We start from the raw sequence: 26,200 nt of genomic DNA on the forward strand, positions 1-26,200 counted from the left end.
CATAAATATATGATACTTGAATGCATCTATGATGTGTTCGACATGTATGTATTTTGAAGACTTATAAACTTTTATCTTAACAGAAGATATATTTTGTTGTAATAATCTTTAAAAGGATTGTTATAGTAAAATCTCGTAGGAATCTAAAAATTGGTTTAATTCCACAATATTTACTAAGGTTATTGAGTAGAAGAAGAAAAATCAGTTTTTCTAGACGGCGGGCAGACGTGAAGGAAAAGATAAATTGTGCACAATGATAATAATAAAGAATAAGTCAAATTCTGATTTTTTAAAATGAGCTTTAATTTAATTCCACTGTCTAATCACCCCCTGAATTGTCAAAGAGCGTCAACGATATTCGTCTTAGTTTGTCACTGTTCCCATTCCCTCACCAAACCCATTTTTCTCCCTTCACTTCCCAATATAAATACTCCAAACTTTCGAACCCTTTTCCATTCATTCATTTCTGTTACTCTCAGTTCTTCACAGTTCACACAGCTCCACAAAGATACACACACTCTAATAACACAAACTGACATACATAACATCCTTAGTTTTATCAAATACTTTCATGTTTATGTGAAGGGTGAAGCAGAAGAAGTTTCAGCCATGTCAGATGATCAGTTTCAAGCAAGTGGAAACTGGTGGGAATCAGCAAGAAACGTGAGGTTTGAGAGTGGTGAAACGCAGTCTTCTTCTTCTGGCCTCACCAACATGGGAAACTATGCTTGGCAGCAAGACATGGCTAGGTCTTCTTCCATGGATAACTCTGCCTCAGGAGGTTCCTCTGCGGTTTTCCATGACCAGAAGCAGCTTCAAGTTCAGCCACATCATGACTCATCAGCCACAAATCCCACCAATGACCATCCCAACTTGCACATGATGGGCTTGGGCCTCTCATCCCAAGCCATGGACTGGAATCAAGCATCTTTGCAGCTGTAAGTGTAGTCTGTGTCAAGACAAAGACTTCTACAACAATACTACTAAAAAGTAGTACCCAAAAACTAAAATAAAAAAAAGAAAAGAAAAAGTAATTGGATCTTTCGTTTTCTGTTTTTCTTTCCCTTCTTTCATTCTACCTTACCAGAATGGAATAACATTGAAGAAAAGAAAAGCAGTTTTAAAGGTATTAAATTGTAGTGATGTTCACCGTCGAAGTTGCTTCGGTTTCTATGCAATCTTTGCCATTGTGAGAAATTGTAGAAAAATGCGACCGATGCAGCCATGATTGTGATGGCGACAGCAAAAGCCTTCACGGTTATGACTGAAATCGTGGTTGCAAACCCTTTTTCTAAAACTTTGCTAAGTTGTAACTTTTGTGTGTATGTTTGATGTAGACGAGGTGAGAAGGATTCTGAAGGCAGTTTCAGGTCGATGTTGCAAGAGAATTTGAGCTCTCCAGGCACCACGTTTCAGCAAGAAAGCGGGAATAACAATATTGCGTTGTCTCATCATCAACAAGTTCATTGGAGGACCAGAAAAATTGTTCTCTGCGGAGTCATCAAGCAATGAATTCAAGAGGGGTTTCTCCTTGGACCAAACACAGTTCAGTCCTCAATATAGCTCTGGGGACAGCACTGTCACAAGCCAAGGTTTGCCTTGTACTTTTCAGATGGATTATGTCGGTAACCCTTCTTCAATATTGCAAGGACTTTTGGGACACGAGAGCAATAACCAACAACCCCACCAAGGTGGTAGTGCTTCTTTTGAGAATCGTTCCATGAATTTTCCTTACTCAGCAACAAGCTATGGATTAAGCTCAAACATTGAGTTAGTGCCTTCTTGGTCAAAGGTGCCTCAGTTCTTAAGAGCTTCACCACCAAAACAACCACCCAATAACCAGTTGCATTTCACCAACAACGCTCCCTTTTGGAACGCTAATTCTGAACCTGCTATAAAGGAGGCTCGATCCAGCTTCATCTCCTCTTTGCAAACCCCCTTCTCGCCATCAAATTTCGATGTTCAATCAAAGGTTGCATTTCACTTTTGCTACACAGATACACAATTAAGTTATCGCAGTACTTAAGTTTAAACTTAAAACTTCATATCAACTGTTTAAAATCCCCACCACTATGCGATCATAACACTATGATATATGATGATTCGTTAATATACTTTAAATCTAGAAAAATCTGTTCAGCTTTTTGTTTTATTATTCTCTTATTTACAATTTTCTTGTCTTTTACGCTTAACTACAATAATGTACACATAAAAAGTATGACATGTTTTACTTTTATTAAGGATTAGAACTTTTTTCTTGGTTAAATACTAAAGAAATAAATAATGAAGTTTGTATTTTCATTAGGGTTGAAATGAAGCAGCTGCAATAGAGGAGTTGTTTATGTTGGTTTTGTTGACCATGGTTTTGCAGAATCTATCTGAAGTTAGGGAGTCGGGTGTGGTGAAGAAAAGTGGGAGTGAAACAGCACCAAAAAGGCCCAGGAACGAAAACCCATCTCCTTTGCCAGCTTTTAAGGTACAATAAGTGCAACTGAACTTTTAAGTTGAAGGGAAGCTAGCTTTAACCTTTTTATCTTTAATTTTTCTCTCTTTATTTATTCTTTATCACATACTTTTAGCTCATATTTTTCGATTTTTGAGTCCTTAAACATTGGATATGAACCCGTAGTGTACCTCTTTGTGTTGTTCTTAGGTGAGAAAAGAGAAGATGGGGGACAGAATCACTGCACTCCAACAATTGGTTTCACCTTTCGGAAAGGTGAGCTTCTGATAAAATCATCTATTCTTTTCTAATATCTTTTGTGGATGACCATGATTTCTTGTGAGTATTTATGATATAAAAGAAAGCAGAAAAAGATGATGGCAAGTGTGATTGTACTAATATTGTTAATTGATTTCAAGTTTTAAAATCTGTTCGCAATGTTGTGTGTCAGACTGATACAGCGTCAGTGCTCTCTGAAGCCATTGAATACATCAAATTCCTCCATGAACAAGTCACCGTAAGTCCCATCAAAACTCACATTAATATATGCATATATGATTATTCAGAAATTATAGTTTGAATTAGATAATTTTAATCTTATTCATTCTCTCCTGTTTTTAGGTTTTAAGCACCCCCTATATGAAAACCGGTGCTCCCATACAGCATCAGCAGGTACTATATATACGTATATTTATACATTTCCTTTTCTTAAAAATAGCTCCAGAATGAAACTGAATATTTTTACGTCAAACTTCTTTCGTCATATTGCTACTTTGAAATTTTATTTCTTTCACGAGTTGAATTTTATTATACTATTCCTCTAATGATTCCTGTACTGACAACTAAGATCCCGTGTATGTATAATTCTCTACAAATATATATGTATATACAAAAATTTTTAAAAAAATGAAAAGTATATAGAGCTTTTTCTGCAATACAATACTTTCGCTTTTGATTTTGTTATGAAGATAAATGATTTTTTTTTATAAAAAATAATGATACGATGATATACATTTACATTGATTAGAAACATATTAAAAAAATAAAATAGTTATAAAAAAAATTGTATATGATATAATAGTATTATTCTGTTAGATTTATTTTTTTAGTTGTTTATGGAAAAAGCAGTAGACTCAAACTTTCAATATAACAAGATTACGTGAAATTTAAATGAGTGGATCTGTTTTTTATTATAGGAAGAATGTTGTTAATGATATTTTGTTTGAATCTGAAGGGTTTATGTTGATAATGTTGTTTTGTTTGTCCTTTTATGAATTCAGAGTTCTGGTAAATCGAAGGAATCTGAGGGTCCAAAGCAAGATCTTAGAAGCCGAGGGCTATGTTTGGTGCCAGTTTCTAGTACATTTCCAGTGACTCATGAACCCACAGTTGAATATTGGACACCAACGTTTGGAGGAACTTACAGATAGCTAATTTATTAGTGGGTGGCAAAAGTGGCACGGAAGCAGTACCCTCAGCAACTATGACAATATGTCTTATCAAGAAACTGGCCAAATTGGGAATGATAAGATCAAAGAAAAGAGAGATGTCAAGTTGTAGTTAATTACTTCTTCTGAGATTATGGAAAAATTCAAGATATTAATAAAAGGATATAGAGAGAAGAGGAAAAATGACCTTCAGCAAAAGGGTCACAGTGGACCAACTTCATGATGAAAGAGGGGCAAGGTAATTTGGCCAATTTTTGGCACCATTGGAGCAAAATTTATATATATTTATATAGTTATAAGTTGTATTAATAATTGAAGAACTATAAGAGGTGGGGGATTAGGAGTGAGAAAGAATTATGTTGCGGAATATAGGGAAGTTCTTGTAAGCTTAGATAGAAAATTGTTGTTAGAGGAAGATAAAGGAGCTTTGTTCATTTTTCTTCTTGTTATTTTGTGCATAGAGCTGGGACTACTACTTTAGTTCAAGGAAAAGGAAAAACTAAATTGATTGAATCATTGAAATATAGAAGAGTGAGTGAATGTGGGATATCTCATTTGATTGGAAATCTCACTTTTCATTTCTTTATTTCTTTAGAATATGTAAGTGGAAGTCAGAGACTGGCCCACTCCACCCTTTCAGTTTTTGTTTCAAACTTTTCAATTACATCTTTACATTTTCTATTATATATATATATGTGTATATGTATATGTATATGTGTGTGTATGTGGTTGTATCGTGGTGATGGTTGCACACATGCTATTGTGCTTTGTGATGAATTGTCACATAGAGGGGCTTCTATTGGAAGCACATGTAAAAAGAAGAGAAAGCCCACAAATGTTTTCATCTTCAACAAAGTTCTGGAGATGGTCCAGATTTAGAATGACGTGTGCTTACGTCATTATTCCAATTTCTTATTTCTAACGAGAAGAATAAAAACCGTGCAAGAAATTCAGTTGCCACAAAAAATATATAATTTATCGTTTAGTTAGATTAGGTTTAAGGGTAATGAACAGTACCTATCTAGTGAGAGGTGACAGTATTACTTTTTGTTTGAAAATAAAGTAAACAACGTTTTACTATGTAATTAATCAGAAACAAGGTAAACTAAACTTTATTTAAAGGTTGTTTATATTTAAAATCACTAAATTTGAGATAATAGTAAAAGCAATCCTTTCTTAAAGGATAATCAATTATTGAACACGTATTTAATTAAGTTAATTCGTGTTTTGTTTTCAAAGGTAATTAATTATCTTTTTAGAATATTAAAAAAATGCTAATAATATAATTATATCCGTAAAATAAGCCAACCCTAGTACTCAACCATGTATATAAGGTGTAATACAGTGTATGGAAAAGGTTGTTGGGGATAAGGTCCGATGCTGTTCTTCTTTTCAATGTATTATATTAGGAAAATTGAGACATAATACAAACAAATTTCGCACAATAGAAAGCATATTATAATAGCAGAATATTAGAATTATAACTTACTAGATTGGCATATCTTCAAACATTTGGCACTAGTTATGACTTGGAGTGTATTGGCCAGAGAGTATTATAAACTATTTTGTCTTGGGCTCCAAAAGTACTTTTACCAAATCTCACTCTCAAACTTCTCAAGCAAGATCAGAACATAAACTAATTCAAACATAAAGCACTTAAGCATAAGCCATTATTGTGTTAACAAAGCTAGTTGTCATGGGGCTCCACACTATATTCAAGTCTAATTACTTTCTTCAAAAATTTGTCTTCACTGGAGAAACTGTCACACATGATTTAACTATGTTTTGGAGGGTTATCTCATCATCAACCAAAGTTTAATTTAAATAAGATAATTATGAGAGGAATCTACTATTCCCTTGTTTTTGTGGAAAGTTTTTGGCACAAAGGTATATAGTTTGGAAGAAGTTAGAAGTGAATAAGAGATATGGGAGGGGACCAGCAATAAATGTTTTCTTATTAAGTTACCATCTTTATACTTCTCCAATAGCATTAGAGTTGAGTAATAATTATATATAATAAGGTGCATAATTAACCGTATATTGAGCACATTTATTTTGAAAATAATTGGTAAATTAAATATAGTTTTTCTAACCGTTTGAAGGGCATCTTCTTTAGTATGTAGCACCTTTTCTCATGAATATGCCACTCATGAGAAATAATATTAATAAATGAATTTTTATTTTATTATTTTGGAGCTGTTTTGTGCTTTAGCTTATATAAGATATTATTTCATTGTTTTTAATAATTTCTGTCGCATAATGCTTAAACATGATTGCTAATCAATGAATTTCGTAGATACCAGAGTACATGGACCAAAAGAAGGAGGAATAGAATCTTCAAATTATTTGGGCCTATATCAATTTTCTATAGATTCCATAATTCCTATCCCTTTTCTCAACTTTTTATGGCATCCATTGCAGGACTTGAAACACACATTTGCTTAACTTTCACTTCTCTACTCTAATCATGTTTGCCATTTATATAAGCACTTGAGCAAAGTGAGAGCAATGAGTTCATCTGCTAACTACGGTGAAAAAAAAATTATTTCAATTATTGACAAAAGATTTTTCTCAATTATTCCTATACTTGATTGTATATATGAATAAGCTTTACAATTGTATACGTTAGATGAAAAATGATTTTAAGGTACATTTTTGTTTAAATTTTCTCAAAAATATTTATATGTTATAAAAAAAGGCAAAAGTGGTATAAAGTTATTTGAAAACGGATGATTTTTATTTGAAATTTTACCCATTATAAAAAAAATTATTTCCTTTGTGAAAATGTAAGACAGAATTTTATGTTGTGGTCTAATATAAGAAGCAACCATGCATACATGATAAATTTGTTAAGTTTAACAATAACTTCTTTAAGAGTCCTTTCTAATCAGAATTCCTAACTGGATAGTATAAAGAAATCTACAGTTGAGGAGCCTAAAAATTAAACCATTTTAAAATTATAATCTAGATACCAAAACATGCTTGAACAGTAATTGTATCAGTTCCTTTTCCATCAATCAAACTAAAGTGTTAGAAAAAAAAAAATCTAATCCAAACATGCTCTAGTTATACTACAAGGCCACAAGTAACTTTTTCTGCAGATTCCATTCCAAGTTTTCTGAGCTAGTCATGTGTATGTCTGGTCTACTTCATCATGTTTGAAAAGGACGGCGTCATTGGAATCTTGAAAAAGAGAAAACAAAAGATGAGAGAAAAATTTGGTGATGGAATTGAAGAGAGTGGCTAGTTTAGCTAGTTGAGAAAAGATATGAGGGTAGGCAACTTTTGCTATGAAACGGAAGAATAGGATGCCGCAAAGCTAGAAGTAGAAAATTGGACACAAACCAATGATAGGAAGGGAAAAAATGGACAAGAATACGAAAAAGCTTTGAGAATCACATGACACTGGATTTTTTTTCATATCAAAGGTAAAGAAAAAGCAATGTGTATCAGAATATTTCTCTTCTTTGTGACAGCTGCCTACTTATGTCGCATGGACTGTCTAATCAGTATTGTTTCAATTATATATAGATGGTGTGTGTGCATAGTTTTTCCACAGTTTTTTTTTTAATTTTTTTATTGTCGCATATAAAAGTTAAACAATGGCTATATTTGTAGGTTTAAGAAGGACTTTCCGTACAGAAAACATGTGATCAGAACCTATGCTGAGAGGAACTGACGATAAATTAACTAAAATGATAGTGCTAGATTTTGAGGGAGAAGGTGCCATTTTAATGGGTAGATAATGAAAAAGACATACTATAACTGAGAGTCAATATCAAGTTCAAAAATTATGTGACATCACTAATATGTTAATGAATCATATGAAGGTTATGCTGCATGGTATGGTAGGTTTGTCCTTTTCCTATAAAACTAGCTTTGCCTCTTCCATTTGATATTTCGTTTGGTTTTGGGAAACGTTTGAACAGAATATATATAACCAATAACCTATATCAGTAGAGCTGAAACATATCCCAATTATTGGCATAGGGGCTATAACTTTCATTTTAGTTTTTCTTTTTGTTAAGTAGGTATCTTTTCATCCCGTAGGACAAATAAAGTGGCTTTCTGTTCACAATATAAGATATTGTAGACTTGTAACTTCCTCAAACTATGAAATTTTCGTTATGTCTAAATGCATATTTTGTGGTTATTTGTTGGCTCTAACATTCATGAAAGGGGATTACAAAACAAATGAAAGTGTTTTCTAAGCCTCAAATTGAAAGAAAAGACTAAACTTCACAGTAGCAAATATCACTGAACACAGCACTGTCTAACACAAAAATGGAACTCAAACAGAGAATTTTCTGCTGAAAAATAAAATTGCAGGCATAGAGAATATAACTCAATATCCTCGGTTATCTAGATTAAAAATTGGGTGAATATCTTCCTTGAGCTGCTTGCAATGTTGACAATATGTTTCCCTTGTGGAATGCTTGCTCCAACTCAAGCCCAATTGGGTTTCTAGAGCCATCATCAGTGCAAGTCCCCGCACCATAAGGACTTCCACCTTTCAGCTCGCGAGCCGGGGAGACACAAACACCAATAAGATCTAAACCCAACCATATAAGACGCATTTCCAACCAACCACAATCACGAGCCGGGGAGACACAAACATCAATAAGATCTAAACCCAACCATATAAGGGATTGACACCACTCTCTACCCAATACCTTAAGTCAATGGGTTAGGTCTTTCATCTTTTTATAGTATTCTACTTTCTCATTTCTATCCAATGTGAGACTTGAACTCGTACTTGAATTTTCAACAATTAGTGCATAATGAATGATAGGATATTTGTTCAACCAGTGAGTCTAGATATATCATTGATGACATATATTAGAGGATATCCAAAGAATTAACCCTTCTGAAGTGTTGTTAGAAGAGTGAAATTCTTTGAATTGTTGACATTTCGTAAGTTATTTGCTTCACAATATGTAGACACATATAGTCTTAGTTCAATTTTCATGTCAGGTGAAAATAGAAATGGGAAAACGGTTGAAAATTCATTATCTTTATGAAGAGATGTCTAGTTATCATAAAATGATTCGTTGCTCTACTAAAAAATGGCATCACATTTTTAGAAAAAAGAAGAGGCTTTCTATAAGCTAGAACATTTCTGTCATCATAGGAACTGTTTATGAAACTATGAGATAGAAGTATCAAGAGCGCTGTTACGCTGCTGTCTCTTGTCCACCGCCTTGGGAACTGGTAGCGTAGAAGATTCCAGCAGGCTTGCTTGCAAGCATTTTCCCTTTCCATAGAAATTGAGTAGAATCAAGGAAAGCCTTAAACTGAGAATCCATCATTCCAAACCTTTCTGGGAAGCCAAAGATAAACCCATCTGCCTCAGGCAGTTTAATTTGGGTGGTGCTCTCAAATCAATACGCTCCTCTGCTGACAATGTTTCAGGTACCTGCCCATGATAAAGTCACCACTGCACCTTGTTTTTCTACAGAAATTTTGATAGAATGGATTTTGGATATCATTGAATATGATTAAAATGTGTGTCCAAATTAATCATTCACAATTTTTTGATGTCATCAAGCATGAGCAATAATTTTTTTTTATTATGAACCATTAAACAGGATAGATATGGGCATCCAAAACAAAAGCCTGTCACAAATTTGGTTGCATCAAGCATCAGAGCCTTCAAAAATGATTTTGGCCCTAAACCAAATGTTTTGCTAAAATATATAGCAAAACTAAGGCCATGAATGTATTGGCAAAGTAAAGACCATGGACTCTCCTCTTGCAAGGGGACCGTTATATGTAGTTATAGAGAAGGAACCAATCAAACTGAATGTTTGAATCTAACTTTTTGATGGTTTGAAACACAGCAATCCGGGTAACACATGCAGATTATTCCTTTGGGATTTATCTGTTCAATAAAGGAACAGAGGAACAATGATTAGGTATGGAGTCGTATTGCTTACTGTCTGCAATTTTATGCCAAGGCTAAATAGAACGGATAAATGAATTGGGATAAATGCACCATGATACATACCTTCCGTGGCCTCAACTCTTAGATAAACTTAAATATAAGGAATTTATTCGTTTTAAGTATTGTTTTATTAGTTTGAGTCTCCTAATATTAGTTTGGTAGAGATAAAATAAAGATCCGTAGTTTTGAATATTTAGATGCAATATAATTTTTTTTTTTGATATAGATTGAGTTAGATTATGTAATTTTTTTATTTTGAGTAAGTTGATATTTTGTTTCTAGAATTTTTTGTATTTGGCTCAAGGTCTTATTTACACTTATTTAAAGGCTATCAAGGTCTAAAGAAAGTCACTATAATGAATTACAATGGAGATTATCTGTGTGTGTCACTTTTTTTTTCAAAAAATGGTATCAGAGTGAAAGAGAGAGAGTGAAATAATGTGAGTGCTTGAGTGTTTGATAAAAAGAGAAAGAGAGAGATGGAGAAAGTTGTAAATGGGATGATCGTGCTACAATCAACGAAGAAGACCAATTATGATAATTGGTGCCTATAGATAAAGGTGTTGCTACCTAACATTAGCACAGGTCACTACATTGAGAAAAATGAGAGTGAGAGATGGGTTAGCGTTGTACTTTTTGTACAATGAAGTGGACGAGTCAGGGTTCAAAGAAATAACGAATGCGACACCAACAAAGGAAGCTTGAGAGATTTTGGAGGTTGAATATAAAGGTGACAACCACGTCAAATAAGTTCGGATACACCATCATAGTGAAGTAGCCATGATAATGACGATGGCGAACCTTGAGATAGAAATAACGAGGTTAAAGCACTTTAAAATGTAATGCCCCAAATTCCAAGGTCTCACGGGTTATTAAAAAACCACTAAATTTCAAAACTTTATCATAGCGTGAAAACGTATTTTCAAAACCTTAACATGTAAACGACATAATTTATTCAAAACATAATAGTTCCAAAACATTGCTCCAATGAAATAACGAAGGAAATACAATAACTTCATTTACATTGTCTTAAAGTTCAAATGTAATAACTTTAAATAAAATCTTAAGTTTGTCCCCTGTCATCTCTCGAATCTATCATACCTCGGCACCATCTACAAGATCATCTACTCACGATAGTGAGTGTTGAGGAGATAATATTCTTGGCCTTACATTGTAGTGTGCTCTCCTGCTCTCGTCTATGGTCTAGACAGAAAAGTCCTTGACCTTAATCTTACCATTCTCCATTTTTGTTGGTTCAAAGGGACCATTTATAACAACATCTCATACACCTTCATTTACTGATTCCAAGAAAATCTTTATTCTATCAAAAAAAGGTAGTTCTCACCTGCAAACAGTGTTGGTTTGTTTGTGGATGCCCTTCTCTAAAAGTCTGAGATATGTTGGCCATTAGGAACTTTTTAATCGATTATACAGAAAACCTAACCAATTAAAATTTGAGTAACTTTCGAATTCCTAGCTCTGGGGTCAATTGTTAGAAAAGTGATGCCTTATATCTCAGGCCAAGAGGGGAGTGAATTGAATTTTGCTTTAAAAGATGTTCTTTTAAAAAACTTTGCGAAATATTTAGTTTTCTTGAAATCAATAAAGCAAGTATAATGAATCAAAAGTAAAAGAAAATGAGAGAAAGATCAACACAACGATATATATTAGTTCGACCAAGCCTACATCCAGTCTTCTTTCAATCAACCTGAGTTGAAGGGATTCCACTATAATGATAGAGTTACAAAAATACAAAGATATCTCCTCTCAATGTACTTCTCACCCCACTCAAAATCACTATAGTAACAAGATGTGAACACCCTCACAATTATCAACCAGAGAACACTCACAACTCTCTAAACACCTTGAGAGCAATCCCAACTCTCAATGAGAACACCACGACTCTCTTCCCCTAGCAAACCTGCACAGGAACATAATCCATAAATTGCAAATGATGATACTGATATTCACAACAACACTCTAGTAGTGTAGATATGATCAAAACACTTCAGCTCAGTTTTCTTGAAGGAATCTTGATGTGTAAACCCAAATTTGATCTTTGATTCTTCAAGACTATTCTTAAACGCTCCTACAATTAATAATCAATCAAAATGTTAGTTATGAAATTGATAGTACAAAAGATTACATTGAAACAACATGCAAGACAATTATTTATAGGATTTTTGAATCCTGATGCACTTTAATCGATTATGCAATTAATGTAATCTGTTAAGTTTTTCTTCCTACTTTAACATATTTGCTTCTGTTTAAGATTTAATAGATTATACAGCGCATGATATCGATTATAGCATTCATACAAGCCAACAATAAATTCATATGACCGTTAGAAAGAGTTAAGGCTTTAAATGAAATAGATTTTCACAAGAGAAACATATTTAACCAATTATGAAATGTATGTAACCACTAGTGCAAAAACAGCGTATAACGTCACACGTTCAACGTCCAACCACTGAATAGCCAATGTTAAAAATAACCGGTGACATTTTTGTAAATAAATGCAATTGTAGAAGGTCAAAGCCCCATTCAATTCGACGTTCTATGATGATAATTATTTAAACCAGCGCGTCATTCTCTTTCTTCTTTCTTTTAAACCATTAATAGTAGGTCGAATCCTGTAGGGGTTCGACGTAATATTTGTCGGTCAGAAGCCAAAGAGTCACCCTTTTTAATTTTTTTTTCTTTTTTCTTTTAAACAACAAATAAGTGACAAATCTCATCTTACAAGCTGATTTTGTGGGATTGAGTTAGACTTAAAATTCATCTCTTAACATTGGTATCAGAACCATGTTAAAGTCTATTCTATTTAGAGTATATAAGTAGATGTAAACCTCACTTTACAAACCATTTTAGTTTCTTCAATAATTTTTTTAGTGATGAGAAATGCAATAATTTGGTTTCTCTTTCGAGACTTTTCATCTAGCTTCTAATAATGTGATAGTTATTTCATTCGTTGAGACAGTTCGACCTGAGAAAGAAGTTGCTGCAGCTTGATCATTCTTTATGAAGAAACCAGGTTCTTTTGGCTCAGCCAATTCACTTTCACTCCCCAACATTAGCACCACAGCAGACATTACAGGCCTATCCTCTGTATGCTGTTGGACACATAAGAGACTGACGTGGATGCAACGCAAAACCTCTGATAAAACACATGAGTCCTCTATACTTGAGTCAACCATCTCTATAGCCCTACCCTCTTTCCATAGACTCCATGCCTGAACCATGGAATAAGAAAATTCATGTCACATGGTTCCATGACACACCAAAGTTGGAAAAGCTTAAAAGTGTTTCTTAATCCCAAAAGTAGTACATTCTCCTAAAACACAGATGTTTCAAGCAAATGAATAAAGTGGGACATACTTACATGTGTTACAAGGTTAGGATATTGGTTTTCAAGATAGAAACCTCTGTTTCTCTTTCCACTTATAATCTCCAGCAGCAAAATACCAAAACTGAAAACATCAGATTTTACAGAAAAAAGACCATCTGCTGCATATTCTGGTGCCATGTAGCCACTGCAACATATCAAAATAGAAACCATTTAAACAAATGTCACATGACAATCCCAACAGATTGATATTGGGGTATACTTACTAAGTTCCAGCTACTCGCTTTGTGTTTCCTTCAGTTTGATCTCCTCCAAAAATTCTAGCAATACCAAAATCCGATATTTTTGGATTTATCTGGTCATCAAGTAGAACATTACTTGCTTTAAGATCTCTATGAATTATCCTCAATCTAGAATCTTGATGAAGATAAAGAAGACCTCGGGCAATTCCACAGATAATGTTGAAGCGCTTCGGCCAATCTAGCAGTTTGCTTTTAGTATCATCTGTTTCATATGAACTGAATTTATTCACAACATTTGCATTATAAATCTCAAAATTTAGGTTTCATAACCTCCAAGGTTGATAACGAAATCCCTAAAGTTGCTCAGAATAAGTAATGTTCTTACCAAATATCATCCAATCCAAACTACGGTTAGTCATGTATTCATAGACTAGCATTCTGTCCTCTTCCTGAACGCAACAAGCGAGAAGCTTAACAAGATTTCGGTGCTGAAGTTTTGCTATCAGTTTCACTTCATTCTTGAACTCTGTCATTCCTTGTCCAGAGCTTCTTGAAAGCCTTTTCACAGCAATTTCTTGTCCACTAACTAATTTTCCCTACATAATCAAAAAGATATTGAATTGAGATATTTTTATCACATTCACGATTTTTGAGGTACTTCTCCTATAAAATTACAAAGATCGAATCACCTTGTATACTGGTCCAAAACCACCTTCTCCAATCTTGTTTTCTATTGAGAAGTTATTAGTGGCATTGACTATTGTGGAAAGGTCAAGTGATGGGAGATCAAGATCATCTTCACTACCTTCGCTATTTTGATAATGTATAGTGTCTGAATACTCTAATAAAATGGAACAAGGGGTTCAATTTACTCAAGGCAATAAATTTGCAGCATGACATATATTTCCTTTCTTTATAGAGAGGTTGAATAAGTTAATGCTTAAAGTTCCCCTTTTCTGTTCATTTTGCCTTGTTAATGAACAGGATACAATTTTTCAAACATTTTTCCTACCTTATACTTTAGCAAAAACAGGATTGATAAATTACAGCAAGACAAAAGAAATTACAATTACTATCCAATAAAATGAAAAAAAAAAAAACTATCCATCTAACGAAATTTAAATGTAATTTTTACCGGTTATGCTGTGTCGGACAATGTAGACTCGATAGCAACCAATGAAAATCAATCCCAAAAGGATAACAATGGTGGAAGTAACTAATATTATGAGTTTCTTGTTCTCTTCTTGTTGCCCTTCATGGTTGAATTTGATAAAACCAAATAAGAAAAGAGATAATAGATGGACGAATGTACTTGTATAAAGAAAAGTTTGATTGAGATTATGAAGTCCTTGTGTATACCTATTTCTGAAGCATGCATTCGAATATGTAGATCCTGTCCATCATTGTCAAACTGCCTAATATCAATTAGATCACCGTACCACATGACACAACCACTTCCTTGACCACTTATGTTTGAATGAGTATAGGCCATACAAGAACAATTATTTAAGCAATTCCGTCTGCATTCTTCTAGACTTATTGTCTCATCTACCCAAGTATTTGTAGTATCTGGCACTTTCACACCTTTCACTGTCACAAACCCATGCTTGCCTTTCTCAGTGCAGTTTAATGGCTTATTCCGAACACATCCATCAGACCAGTCAGATGAGTTCCATGCTTGTGCTGACTTGGGACTGAACCCTGATAAACATTGACATATTTGAGAGCCTGTGATGGTGCAAGTGCCGTAGACTCCACAGATTCCATAAAAGTCACAGTTGTCCTTTGGCAGTGATTTATAGAACTTCCAATATTGTCCATCTTCCATCCATACGTACCGAAAACTCATAGAACTGGTTTGATTCATTACCAATCTTGAGATCACTGCCTCATTCTTGAGGCTGAAAGTGTAGTATATCTCATCGTTGTTGGATATGTAGTTGTAATCATAAATGGAGTTAGGCTTTTGATCTGGTATACCACTGAAATGTAGGCCATTCCATGGTCCAATTCTGACAAACTTTTCTGTTCCCTTCATCAGATAATACTCAGGATAATTATAAAGCAATAGACCCCAATAAAAGATTCCTGGGGATGGATCATTAGGACTCTTCCAAGCTGTCATTCTCCATTCCATACCAGTTCTGAGGTCCCGTCCCAACTTCATCCCTGGCAATATTGTATCCGAAGGGTAGTCAAAGCTTTGCCACAGATAGGATTCTGAGTTTGTTTCACTCTCATCTCTTACCACAAGGTTCCCTGAATCCAAAAGCTGTGCCACTGGATTCCGTGCTTGTTTTTCTGGTGTTGTTGTGTACCACACAACCTTGTCATGCTGTCTGAGAACAAGGTTTCCTGTGCTGTTCACTGTTAAGATGCCTGACGAGTCATTCGAGGCCCCATTTGCAACCCAAACAACTGTCTGTGTGATGTTCTTGTACCAAATTCCAAGATAACGATTCTTTGAGTTCTCAGGACTGAAGAAACCAAGTTCAAATGTTTCACCTTTGGAAACCAAGGTCATGCCATCACTGATGGACTGGGACAAACGAATAGTATCAGCTGCTATGAAAACTTTGAGAGAAGGGATAAGAAGTACACATGCAACAAAGATCAATGATGAAAGAATATCCATTGAAATATGTTTATGCAGGATTCAGTTGTTCTACTACGTCTATGAATAGTGGTAATGCAGGAAATAAAGGGGTAATAGGTGTACACTTGGAATAGTCAAACTAGATGTTTGGAATAGGTTCTGTAGGATGACTTAATCAAAGTGTGACAAAATAATGTTTGGTCTTGGGTTTCATACGTATTGAGTTGAAAAGCTGGGCACATAGACGAAAAAATGGGTGCGACATCAGTGTGGAAATATCAATCTAAACTGATACTCATAAATACAATGTGCCTTATATTTGAAGCCTGGTTATTTTGGAAGAGAAATTCTATGTAACTTACATAGATAAGAACATTATTAAGCTGTATCAATGTTCTCACGAATCTAAGTATGTTTTAAAACTTTCAAATTAATAAAAATATGATAAAAAATAATATATATAAGGAAAAAAAGGTCCTACGAGTTTATTATTTTAAAACTTTGGATTAAAAAAGGTGTCATAAATATGATGTTTTTCTTGTATGGAAAATCATAAGCTTTTCAGAGAATTGTGGTAACCGATTGTATAAATAATGGAACCAACAAATATCTGAATGGAATTTTCTATCGTCCCTTTTGACATTAATTGATTTTGCAGCCACCGGGGAAGATGAATTGCGAATAAAGAGAACTAAAGTCATTGATGAAAATGATATTTAATGACTTTTTGTTTAGTTACAATCACGAGTGATGATGACTTGACCAATTTTATGTGGAAAACGATATTTTCATGCGTCACTTTCAATGTCTTATGGAGACTTACAAGTAAACAGGAATGGTAAGATGAGGAATTTTTTCATTTTAGTTGTTCTAGAAAATATGCATTAAAGAAAAATAGAAGCCAAAAAGTATGTGATATTATACTTCAGTTTTGCAACCTATATATATTCAAGAAGCCAAAAATAGAAGGTTTCTTACTTGAGTTCCCAGCCTAAAGCTACATTTCTAGACTAGCTTTCAGTTGTCTTCAAAATCAAAAAATTAAAAAAATATTTAAAATGAAATAAAAATGAAGGAATAGGTTTTGTTTATTGGACTTAACTAATGTCTATATGACTATATGTTTCGGGTCCTCTATGTAAAATTAGGTTTAATAGTCTATTTTGTCCTCAATTTTGTTGAATAATGTCAATTCAGTCCCTCATGTTAAAAGTGTGTGAAATTGGTCTTCCCTTAATAAATTTTGCGTCAACTTCATCTCTTCCGTTAAATACGCACAAACGGCGTTAGCTTTTTCTTTTTCTTTCTTATGCTCCTTTGAACACAACAACTTTTTCTATTTATTAAACAGATTTTAAATTTAAACATCAAATTGTATTGGTTCATCAGACTATTATTAGCTTAATATGAAAAACTATTTTTTATAAGTACTATTGTTTTAACAACCCGTTGGTGGTGTAAAAAAAAATATTTTTTCTTTTTAAATATGAAAAAAGTTAAAAGCTAAAATATAAGAAAAATATATTATGTTTTTCAACTATTAAATCATTAACGGCAAAAATCTTAAATTTTTTCGGTTGTCTAACATGGAATAAAATTAAAATATATATATATATATATATATATATATATATATATATATATATATATATATATAGTAGCCATAAATATTCAAATACTTATTTATGTAAATATAAAGGTTGATTAAACTAACAAATACAAAAATTATACTATAAATATGTTTGAACAAGCTTTTCTATAAATATTTTTAGGAAAAAAGAGTAATATTATCTTTTATATAAAATAATTTACAAAACGATTTTATTATTTTAAATTCTCTTAGGTTATGTATAAACTAGTTTTATTTAATAAAAGCTATTTTTATTTTCTCCTTTAGAAGTATTAATTAATGAAAATGCTTATCCAAACATATCTCATACAATACTAAGTTCTCATTTGTAAGAACTAACTTAAATATAAATTTTACTCTAAAAACAGTATAACTTTAAGGTAGGTCATTAATTTGACTTAAAATTAAGTCAAACACAATTTCATGATGTTAAAATCAATTTAAATTATTTATATTTTTCATATATGAAATGTAAACTATACTTAAATCATTAAACACATATATAAATAATTTTTGTTAGAATAATATACCATTAAATCACTAGTACAGGAAGGAGAAATTGCATCAGTTAATTTTGCTTATAGGCCCCGGTTCTGCAACCGAGGCATATACGAACGAGGTAAAAAAGGAGTGGTTTTATGCCTCGGTTCTGAACCGGGTTAAAACGATATCGGATTATGCCTCGATTCTTAAATAACCGAGGCAATAACATGTTTTTTTTTTGTCTGCACAGTCCCTCTTCCTTCCACAGTCCCTCTTCCTTCCACATCCTTCTTCCTTGCACAGTCCACCGTCCAAGCAGAATTCAAGCACAGTTCAAGCAAAACAGTCCAGAACAGTCCAGAATTCAAGCACAGTTCAAGCAAAACAAAACGGTCCTACCAAATCTCAAAAATACAGAACCAAATATCAGAAGCAAATCTCAGAAGCAAATCTCAGATTCAAATCTCAGATGCAAATCTCAGAAGCAAATCTCAGAAGCAAAAATACGCTCTTGCCGCGACCTCACCGGGACCTCGCCGCCACCTCGCTATCGTCTCGCCGCGGCCTCGCTGCGGTCTCGCCGCGGCCTCGCTGCCGTCTCGCTGTGACCTAGCCGCCACCTCGCCTCCACAGAAACCACCGCGATTCGTTCAACCCTTAGATCGGCGAGCCACCATCGCGTCCCCTCTGCTTTCGACGCCGGTCAACATCGCGCCTCCCCTCCGCTTTCGACGCCGACCACCATCGCGCCTCCCCTCCGGAGCGCAAGCTGCTGCAATGGAGGAAAGAGCCTCCTCGCGCTTCCCCTTTTTTGCTGCGAGAGTTTCTGCTTCTTCTCTGCGAGAGGAAAGAAAAGCGTTTCTGGAAAATGAAAAAGGAGATACGTACGAGAGTATAGGTCTGCGAGAGGTAATAGGCCTCGGTTCTCTTTTAACCGGGTCAATACCCAAATTATAGAACTCGGTTGTACCTTTAACCGAGTTAATAGGCTGGAATGTGTGCTATATGCTTCGGTTCTCACTGAACCGAGGCATATAAATTCATCAAAACTACAAAATTGCCACCGGTTTCTGATAGGCTTCGGTTTTTCTTAGACCGATGTCTATTAAGCGAGTTAAAAAGCATTTTTTTAACTAGTGAATACTTCAATAAATTACTTAAGGCTGTTTTAACTTAACCATATCATTTAATTTCAAGACTGATTTATAGAATTGTGTTAAATATTGAAAAAAAGAAGTTATTGTTGACAATAGTGTTAAGTATTAAATATTCAAATCTAATGTTAATCATAGCAAAGAATATTTATGCTCTATAAGAAAAAACAGATATGATTATGATTTTGAAAAGAATAAATTAAGTTTTAAGTAAATTATAAATTTGATAATTTTAATTAAGTTGTTATTGAATAACAGAATATTTTAGACAAAGAAATCTTTAAACATTTAATAAAATTAAAAACTAAATTAAAAATATTTTAAATTTGTGATACTTAAAACTTAATTAAATATTTTTAAAAAGTCAAATTAAGTTTAATATAAAATTAAGCAAGATACAATATTTTTCTAACAAAAACTCTATACGATTAAATAACTCCTGTTGATTAGAGAATAATTTGATTTTTAAATTTAAAATGTGTTTAAGAAATACAAAAAGTTGTTGTGTTCAGAGAAATTCAGAGGAGCAGAAGAGAGAGAAACAAAAAGTTAATACCGTTTGTGTGTATTTAACGGAAGGGACGATATTGACGCAAAATTTACTAAATGAGAACCAATTTCACACACTTTTAAAACGATGGACTGAATTGACATTATTCAACAAAACTGGGGACAAAATAGGCTATTAAACCTAAAAATTATTTAAAACATGACAAGAGAATATGTTTTGTTTTTGGTACTGATCGAAGCCTATTCGAGAATTATTTTTTAAAATATTTATTTTTTCTTTCTGCTACGTTATGAACCTGGACAGAAACAAAACCACTATAGAAACAGTCAGACATACACCAAAAACAACAATATATAGATATCAATCTTGAATCAAACCATTTTAAATAAATAACAAAGTATATGTTACACATTATTGTACATTGGTACTATATATTTGGCACGAATTTTCCTTACATAGTTTATTGAATTCTCGTGCATTGGTTTGAAATTGTCAAATTTTTTTCATAAAAAAACAATAATTTCAATCCGTACATAAAAAATTTAAAGTTGAAAAGTATTTAAATCAATTAAATTATTATCATTTTCCAATCACTCGTAATACTACGATCACGAACAATACTTGCTATCCATTGCATAATGTAAGGCCAAAAAAATAGCCAAGTATGTAAAAGAGTTATGTACGTCTTTTTAGTATATTACTTAGGTTTTATGTTTAGCACAAGGAACGTGTAACACAAATGGTTAGGACTCTTGGTTATGGGTTGATGGTCATGTGTTTAATTCTTGTGAATGCTTAACTTGTTTTATTTACTTGATTATTTATGATTAACATGATGTGTTTAATAAGCTTATGAAAAATGTTGTGAATTGTTATGGAAAGCAATGTGTGATAGATGGTTTGGTATATGTGGTTTTTGATTGCATAGGGGAAAGAGTCCGAACCCTAGTTGGCCTATGAATGCTTGTGTTCTATGTTTTTTATGTTGTCATGTGAGACTTCAATGTTTAAAACATTTAAAACAAAACACACCGGACTTTAGTTGGGATAATCACTAACCTAGTCAAATCACAACAACGCCAACAACCTGGCTAACTAGGTTCCCAATGGCTAGCTGACTCAACAAAATTGAATAGACCAAAACTGAATAGTAGCAACCCGGTAATGACGTGGACTATCATAAACCACACGTCAAACTTAAGTTTATCTAACAATAATGAGGGGGCTAGCGACTATTTTAGGGTAGCAAACCTAGATGTTTTATAATCCAAACGAAGCACAAATGTAGGGGCATAACATCAACCACAAGAAGGAAATCACGAGTGGAAGTTAGTGGTTGTTCTATTTTGAGTGTGTAAACTAGAGGAAGGAACTGTGAGGCTAGAGTCTGTGTGGTATTGGAAGAAGAATGAGTAGGACTAGAAGGTTCGATTGGATTCAAGCTAAGGAGAGCTCACCTTCACTATTTGTGTGTGATTGCCATGATGTGTAAGGTTATTTGTTATGTTTGTGAAATTTTTGGTCGTGCTTATGTATTGATTTGGTATGTGCCATGTTCTGAATGCCATGTTGGCGATTAAACTAATGTTATTATTATAACTGATTTTATGAATGTCATGCCTTGTTTATGACGTACCTGAAAGAGACTATAAGGGAGGGGGGATTGAATAGTGTTAATGGAAAAATTCTTTTTGTAACTCTTTTGATAAAGCACATTTGTCGAGTTTTGGATTTGTAAAATGAATGCTTAAATGCTTGATTTTGTAAATGATAATAAAAGATCGTTGTTTTCAACATGTTATTCAGAACGTACACTACAGTGTTTGTAATAACTTCCTTAGTTGAAGAATAATCGTTTAGTGCGGAAGGTTCTTGTAATTAGAAATAAAGATACATGTGCAATTTTTGTAAGAGAAGTCTTTAGAAAAGAAATAAATAACAACTGCGCAAATATTTTATACTGGTTCACTATAACTAAGTTGTGTCTAGTCTCTTGTGCAGAGGGATCTACTATAATCTTCATCAATTGCAACTCAATATTTGCACCACTCTTGGTCTTCTCAATCAGCGAATAACCTTCTGTTACCCTACACTGGACGAGTATTCTTACCAATCTTGGTCTTCTCAGTCAGTGAATAACTTCTTATTACCCTAAACTAGATGAATATTTGCACCACTCCTGGTACTAAGCAATCTTGCCTAGATTTCCTTAACTCAACTGAGTTCAACAAGTGTTTTAATTCTCTTTAGAATTGCAATCAACGATTGCTTATAAGTCTTTCAGACTATTACTCTCGTAGAGAGGATGTGATTACAATACAATGCAGCCTAAACACTTGCAGGTGTTTCTCTCTTTTACAATTAGTAAGATAATATTACAATGAAGCTCCAGAGTATTGCTTTTACTCTTTTCTTTTCTTCTCTTTTTTTGCTAAAATATTTTCTTTTTTTATCTCTTTTTGTATTTTTCCTTTTAATGCTTCTTGTAACATCCCAAAATACAGTAATCACCATATAATAGAATTTAATTACATTAAACAGTTAAACAATGCAGTCTTACACTAAAATAAGGTTCAAAACCCAAAAGGCTTTAATTACAGAATTCCATACAGAATTTCAGAATTAATAGAAGTTCGAAAACGAGCGGTTTTACAAAATTAATAACCGAACGTTCAAAAACTAAAAGCTAACATCTAAAATAACAACGGCTCTAAGGCTCGGCTTTGACCTCCACGTCTACTAGGTTTTCTTCTTCAATAACGTCCTCCAAAGTAGCCTCGCCTTCTGCTCACATCCACACGGATGATCATTGCAACGACAGGACGAATGTACAAGGACAACAAACAACACAAGGAAAACGAAAGGGTAAGCTTATGCAATTTAATTCATACATCAACATATAAAATAAGCATTTCAAATCCACACAAACACATCGTTCAATATATAATATCATACGAAATCTATTACTAGACAGACCGTCCGGACTGTATGAATCTGTGTAGCTACAGGCGTCCTTGCACCCGAGTGATGTAGTAACTGGGATACACTCAACAGCTGCCACTCGAGGTTAGCCCTATCCAAAGTACCCCTAAGGACTAGGACCTCCTACCGTTCCCACACATGACCTACCCCCTCTACGTGAGGATGAGTACTCACGGAACATCAGGATGGACTGCCAGCATTAGCATAACCACAGTCATACTTTACCAAATCCAATATTCAATATATATATGAGTCGTTCCTCCCTGGAACGCTCGTCCAAAAATCCATAATCGTATAATCAATCCATATCATGTTCACCCTTTAAAATCTTATACTCTATTATCATTTTCATCTTTAGTTTCACAGACATAAAATAACGAACGTTCAGCCCTCTAAAGAACGAGGACGAACGATAAGAAAATGGACTGAATGAACTAAGAAATCTGTGACGGACGTTACTTTCTACGCGGTCAGTTAACTGAACTAACTCGTTTGAATTTACACTGGTACTTAGAGAAAATTTTATTATGAAGACCTTAGATCGAATCCAATGTAAGAAGAAGAGCCAAGAATATTTAGAACTATCTTTGGAGTAATTCGCATATGGAAGTCCGATGCCAGTAAATGACCGAACATGGAAAAATATATTATTACAGTTGAACGAACGCTATTTTATCAAGGTTTACTATACAATAATACGAGCGCTTGGTATAAGACCGAGCACTATTTAGGACGAACGCTAGGTGTAAGACCGAGCGCTACTTATGACGAACGCTTGGTATAAGACCGAGCGCTACTTATGACGAACCCTTGGTATAAGACCGAGCGTTACTAATTTTAAAGTATAAGGGTATAAATGTATTATTACTTTATTTTAGATATACGGGTACCACTAGGCTGAGCCGAACGCTCAAACATAGTATTTTACAAGACGTTCGTTCTCGATCAGAGTTTCTTCCAAATGAAAGAATTCCTTTTTAGGCACTTTACTAGAAAACCGAACGGTATAAGACCGTTCGATGACGAACGTATATTATCATAGTGAGGATTTCATATTTCAGATTTTCATCTATTTCTAATCTCAAGTTTCAACATATCAGTTCATACTTTATAACTTCATATCAAATATAAATTTACAAACTTTATATGATTCACATTAATCATCCATACTTATCAACTATCAGCATACATGTCAACCAACACATACCATATTCATTCATTATAACAGCGATCGTTCATACATAATCAATCAGCATTTATCTCATACATCCAATCAATATCGAACGTTCATAAAACATACAATATCTATTAAATCAAATAAGCTTCCCTTACCCGGATTTGAGATTGAATCGTTCTATACGTAAGAAGTGTGGCTCAACCAGCTAACGTTTTCCCCCTTAATAGTCACTTAACTCTTCCAATCAAATCTATCCACAAGAAAGTTGAGGTACTTAGACTACACACTAGCATGCAGCCAAAACTTAGTTTTTCAGAAACCTAAGAACGAACTACTAAGGGAGAAACTTACCAGTTTCAGCTTCAGAAACTGTTCGGTCTAACTTGTAGCTCACAGCTCAGAGAACGCTCCTACGGTTTCTGAAAGTTGATCGGAGAAGAGGGTGGTGAGTTACAGTAGAGAGAAGATGGGATTGTTCTAGAGAGAAGAAGGAGAATTCGAAAGATCAGAGTCTTTGGAGAAGATGAGTGCATGCAGAGAGTGACGCGGACTTTAGAAGAAATCAGTTTTGTTTAAAAACCAACGTCCGTTCTCCTGCTGACACCTGCATCCCACTTACTGATTTTCGAACCTTCCATACTCGACACCTGGCGTTAGCGCAGAGGGGTTTGGGTGCGTTTTAATTACTCTGAGCAAGTGACGTGGGGTGTATTAATTATGATTTGACAGATGATTTGCAGTGTTAAATTTCCAAGGTCTTACACTTCTCAAAGGATGAATATTTTTGTTGTAAGTTATCCTTTTGATTCTTCATTTGAATGATCTTTTATTTAAAGCTTATTGGATAAATATTCGTTAGACTAAGCTCTTGGCCTTGATTTTTGTGTCTTCTCTTTTTTCGTTTAAAGTCAACTTGTTAGATTAAGTTTGCTTTTTCAGTATTTTGCTTGAAGTAGGTTGTACTTTCTTTTAGACACCGCTTCAAGCGAAGAATATTATGTGAATATCTTTTTTGTCTCTAACGTCCACTTATGATATTTTAATTTAGGCTTGTAGATGCGTGTAGAGTAGGTTATCTACAAAGAATAGAGTAGATTGTGCATGCAGCAAATATGTCCTATCTCTTATCACTTTTGTTTTTTTTGAACGTTGAACATTTAATGTCATTTAATGCTTGCTCAGAATAACAAAGTGTTTCTTTGTTTCCTACCTGCTCATATGAGATCGAGTCTCCTCATACTCTAACTACCCAATCTCACAAAATAGACCCGTAATGGATAGGTGCAATAGATTGTTGACGTCATCTAATGTGACGGTCACCTCAACTATCGGAAGATAGAATATATTTTTCTTTAAGTGCTACTTCTCCGTAAGCGCTACGATCAATCCATGATTGGCATACTCATAAGATAAGTTCTCTAAGGAAATCAACCAAGACATTGTGATAAAAAGCTCAATAGCCTCATGATAAAATCATATTTTTCTTACATTTTTACCATGGGAGATCACCTTGATCTCCCTTCGATCCTACATAACAACAACAACAAAATTATATAAAAAAAAATTAACCAACTAAGTACGAATTAACATTTAAGTTCTGTACTAACCCGACCTTGCTATGTGACAAATGCAACATGTTTCGCGTAGTGGGTAAGCAGGAGGTGTCTTGTGGACCTCATGGGATTCCACCTTCTTCATGCTCTTCTTCAGGAACATCCTCCTACTCAACATGTTCGTCCTCAATATACTCCTCATGCTCCTCAATGACGTCCACATTACTTTCCCATGTACGTCTTCTACGAGCTAATGTCACATCTTCTACGAGCTGATGTCGTAAGTCTTCTTCTTTTATCTTGTGATGAAGATGAAGTCTTAACATCATAAATAAACGCACATCTAGTTCTAACAATATCTGACATTAGTTACAAAGAATAAACAAATATAAAATTAAAATTTTAAAAATAAAATACAAAACAAAATAACACTCCTAATTTTATAAAAAACAGAATAATATATATATCAAATATATTAAAAAAACAAAAAAAATTACATAATAAAAAATATTTAAATAAATAAATAAATATAATATTACAATTTATAAAAACATAAAACAAAACAAAAAATAATTCTTCAATTTATACAACAGATAATAAAATTCATGTAATATAAATAAATAAATATAAATTTATATATTATAAATACAAATAACAAAACAAAATTAAATTCATAAATTCATAAAATAAT

General features: G+C 33.7%; 1 protein-coding gene and 1 pseudogene across 2 annotated transcripts; one reads left to right on the top strand and one right to left on the bottom strand.

Moving 5' to 3' along the window:
- The first annotated feature begins 372 nt into the window (after positions 1-372).
- Positions 373-4,575, top strand: LOC124827072 (transcription factor bHLH123-like; annotated as a pseudogene). Its single transcript, XR_015785315.1, has 7 exons — positions 373-938; positions 1,338-1,972; positions 2,372-2,476; positions 2,654-2,719; positions 2,895-2,960; positions 3,065-3,115; positions 3,724-4,575. The product of XR_015785315.1 is annotated as a transcription factor bHLH123-like (transcript).
- A 6,911-nt stretch (positions 4,576-11,486) lies between these two features.
- On the bottom strand, positions 11,487-16,343 carry LOC124827074 (G-type lectin S-receptor-like serine/threonine-protein kinase At4g27290). Its single transcript, XM_088110304.1, has 7 exons — positions 14,783-16,343; positions 14,559-14,675; positions 14,113-14,264; positions 13,809-14,019; positions 13,448-13,685; positions 13,218-13,368; positions 11,487-13,068 (listed from the first exon to the last, which is right to left on the bottom strand). Exons 1-7 carry the CDS (start codon positions 16,056-16,058, stop codon positions 12,769-12,771), a joined length of 2,445 nt encoding a protein of 814 aa, XP_087966430.1. The 5' UTR covers positions 16,059-16,343; the 3' UTR covers positions 11,487-12,768.
- Positions 16,344-26,200: the final 9,857 nt, after the last annotated feature.

The sequence above is a fragment of the Vigna umbellata genome, chromosome 3 (genome assembly GCF_029865625.1).
Source record: "Vigna umbellata cultivar VRB3 chromosome 3, Vumbellata_1.0, whole genome shotgun sequence".
Lineage (NCBI taxonomy): Eukaryota > Viridiplantae > Streptophyta > Magnoliopsida > Fabales > Fabaceae > Vigna > Vigna umbellata.

Bases quoted from the DNA above. Each gene is read 5' to 3' on its own strand.
- LOC124827074 (XM_088110304.1), bottom strand. From the start codon at position 16,058: ATGGATATTCTTTCATCATTGATCTTTGTTGCATGTGTACTTCTTATC. The intron at 14,265-14,558 runs GTAAAAATTACA...CCATTTTATTAG, and splicing joins TGTCCGACACAGCATAACCG to AGTATTCAGACACTATACAT. The intron at 13,686-13,808 runs GTAAGAACATTA...CATATGAAACAG, and splicing joins TTTGGATTGGATGATATTTG to ATGATACTAAAAGCAAACTG.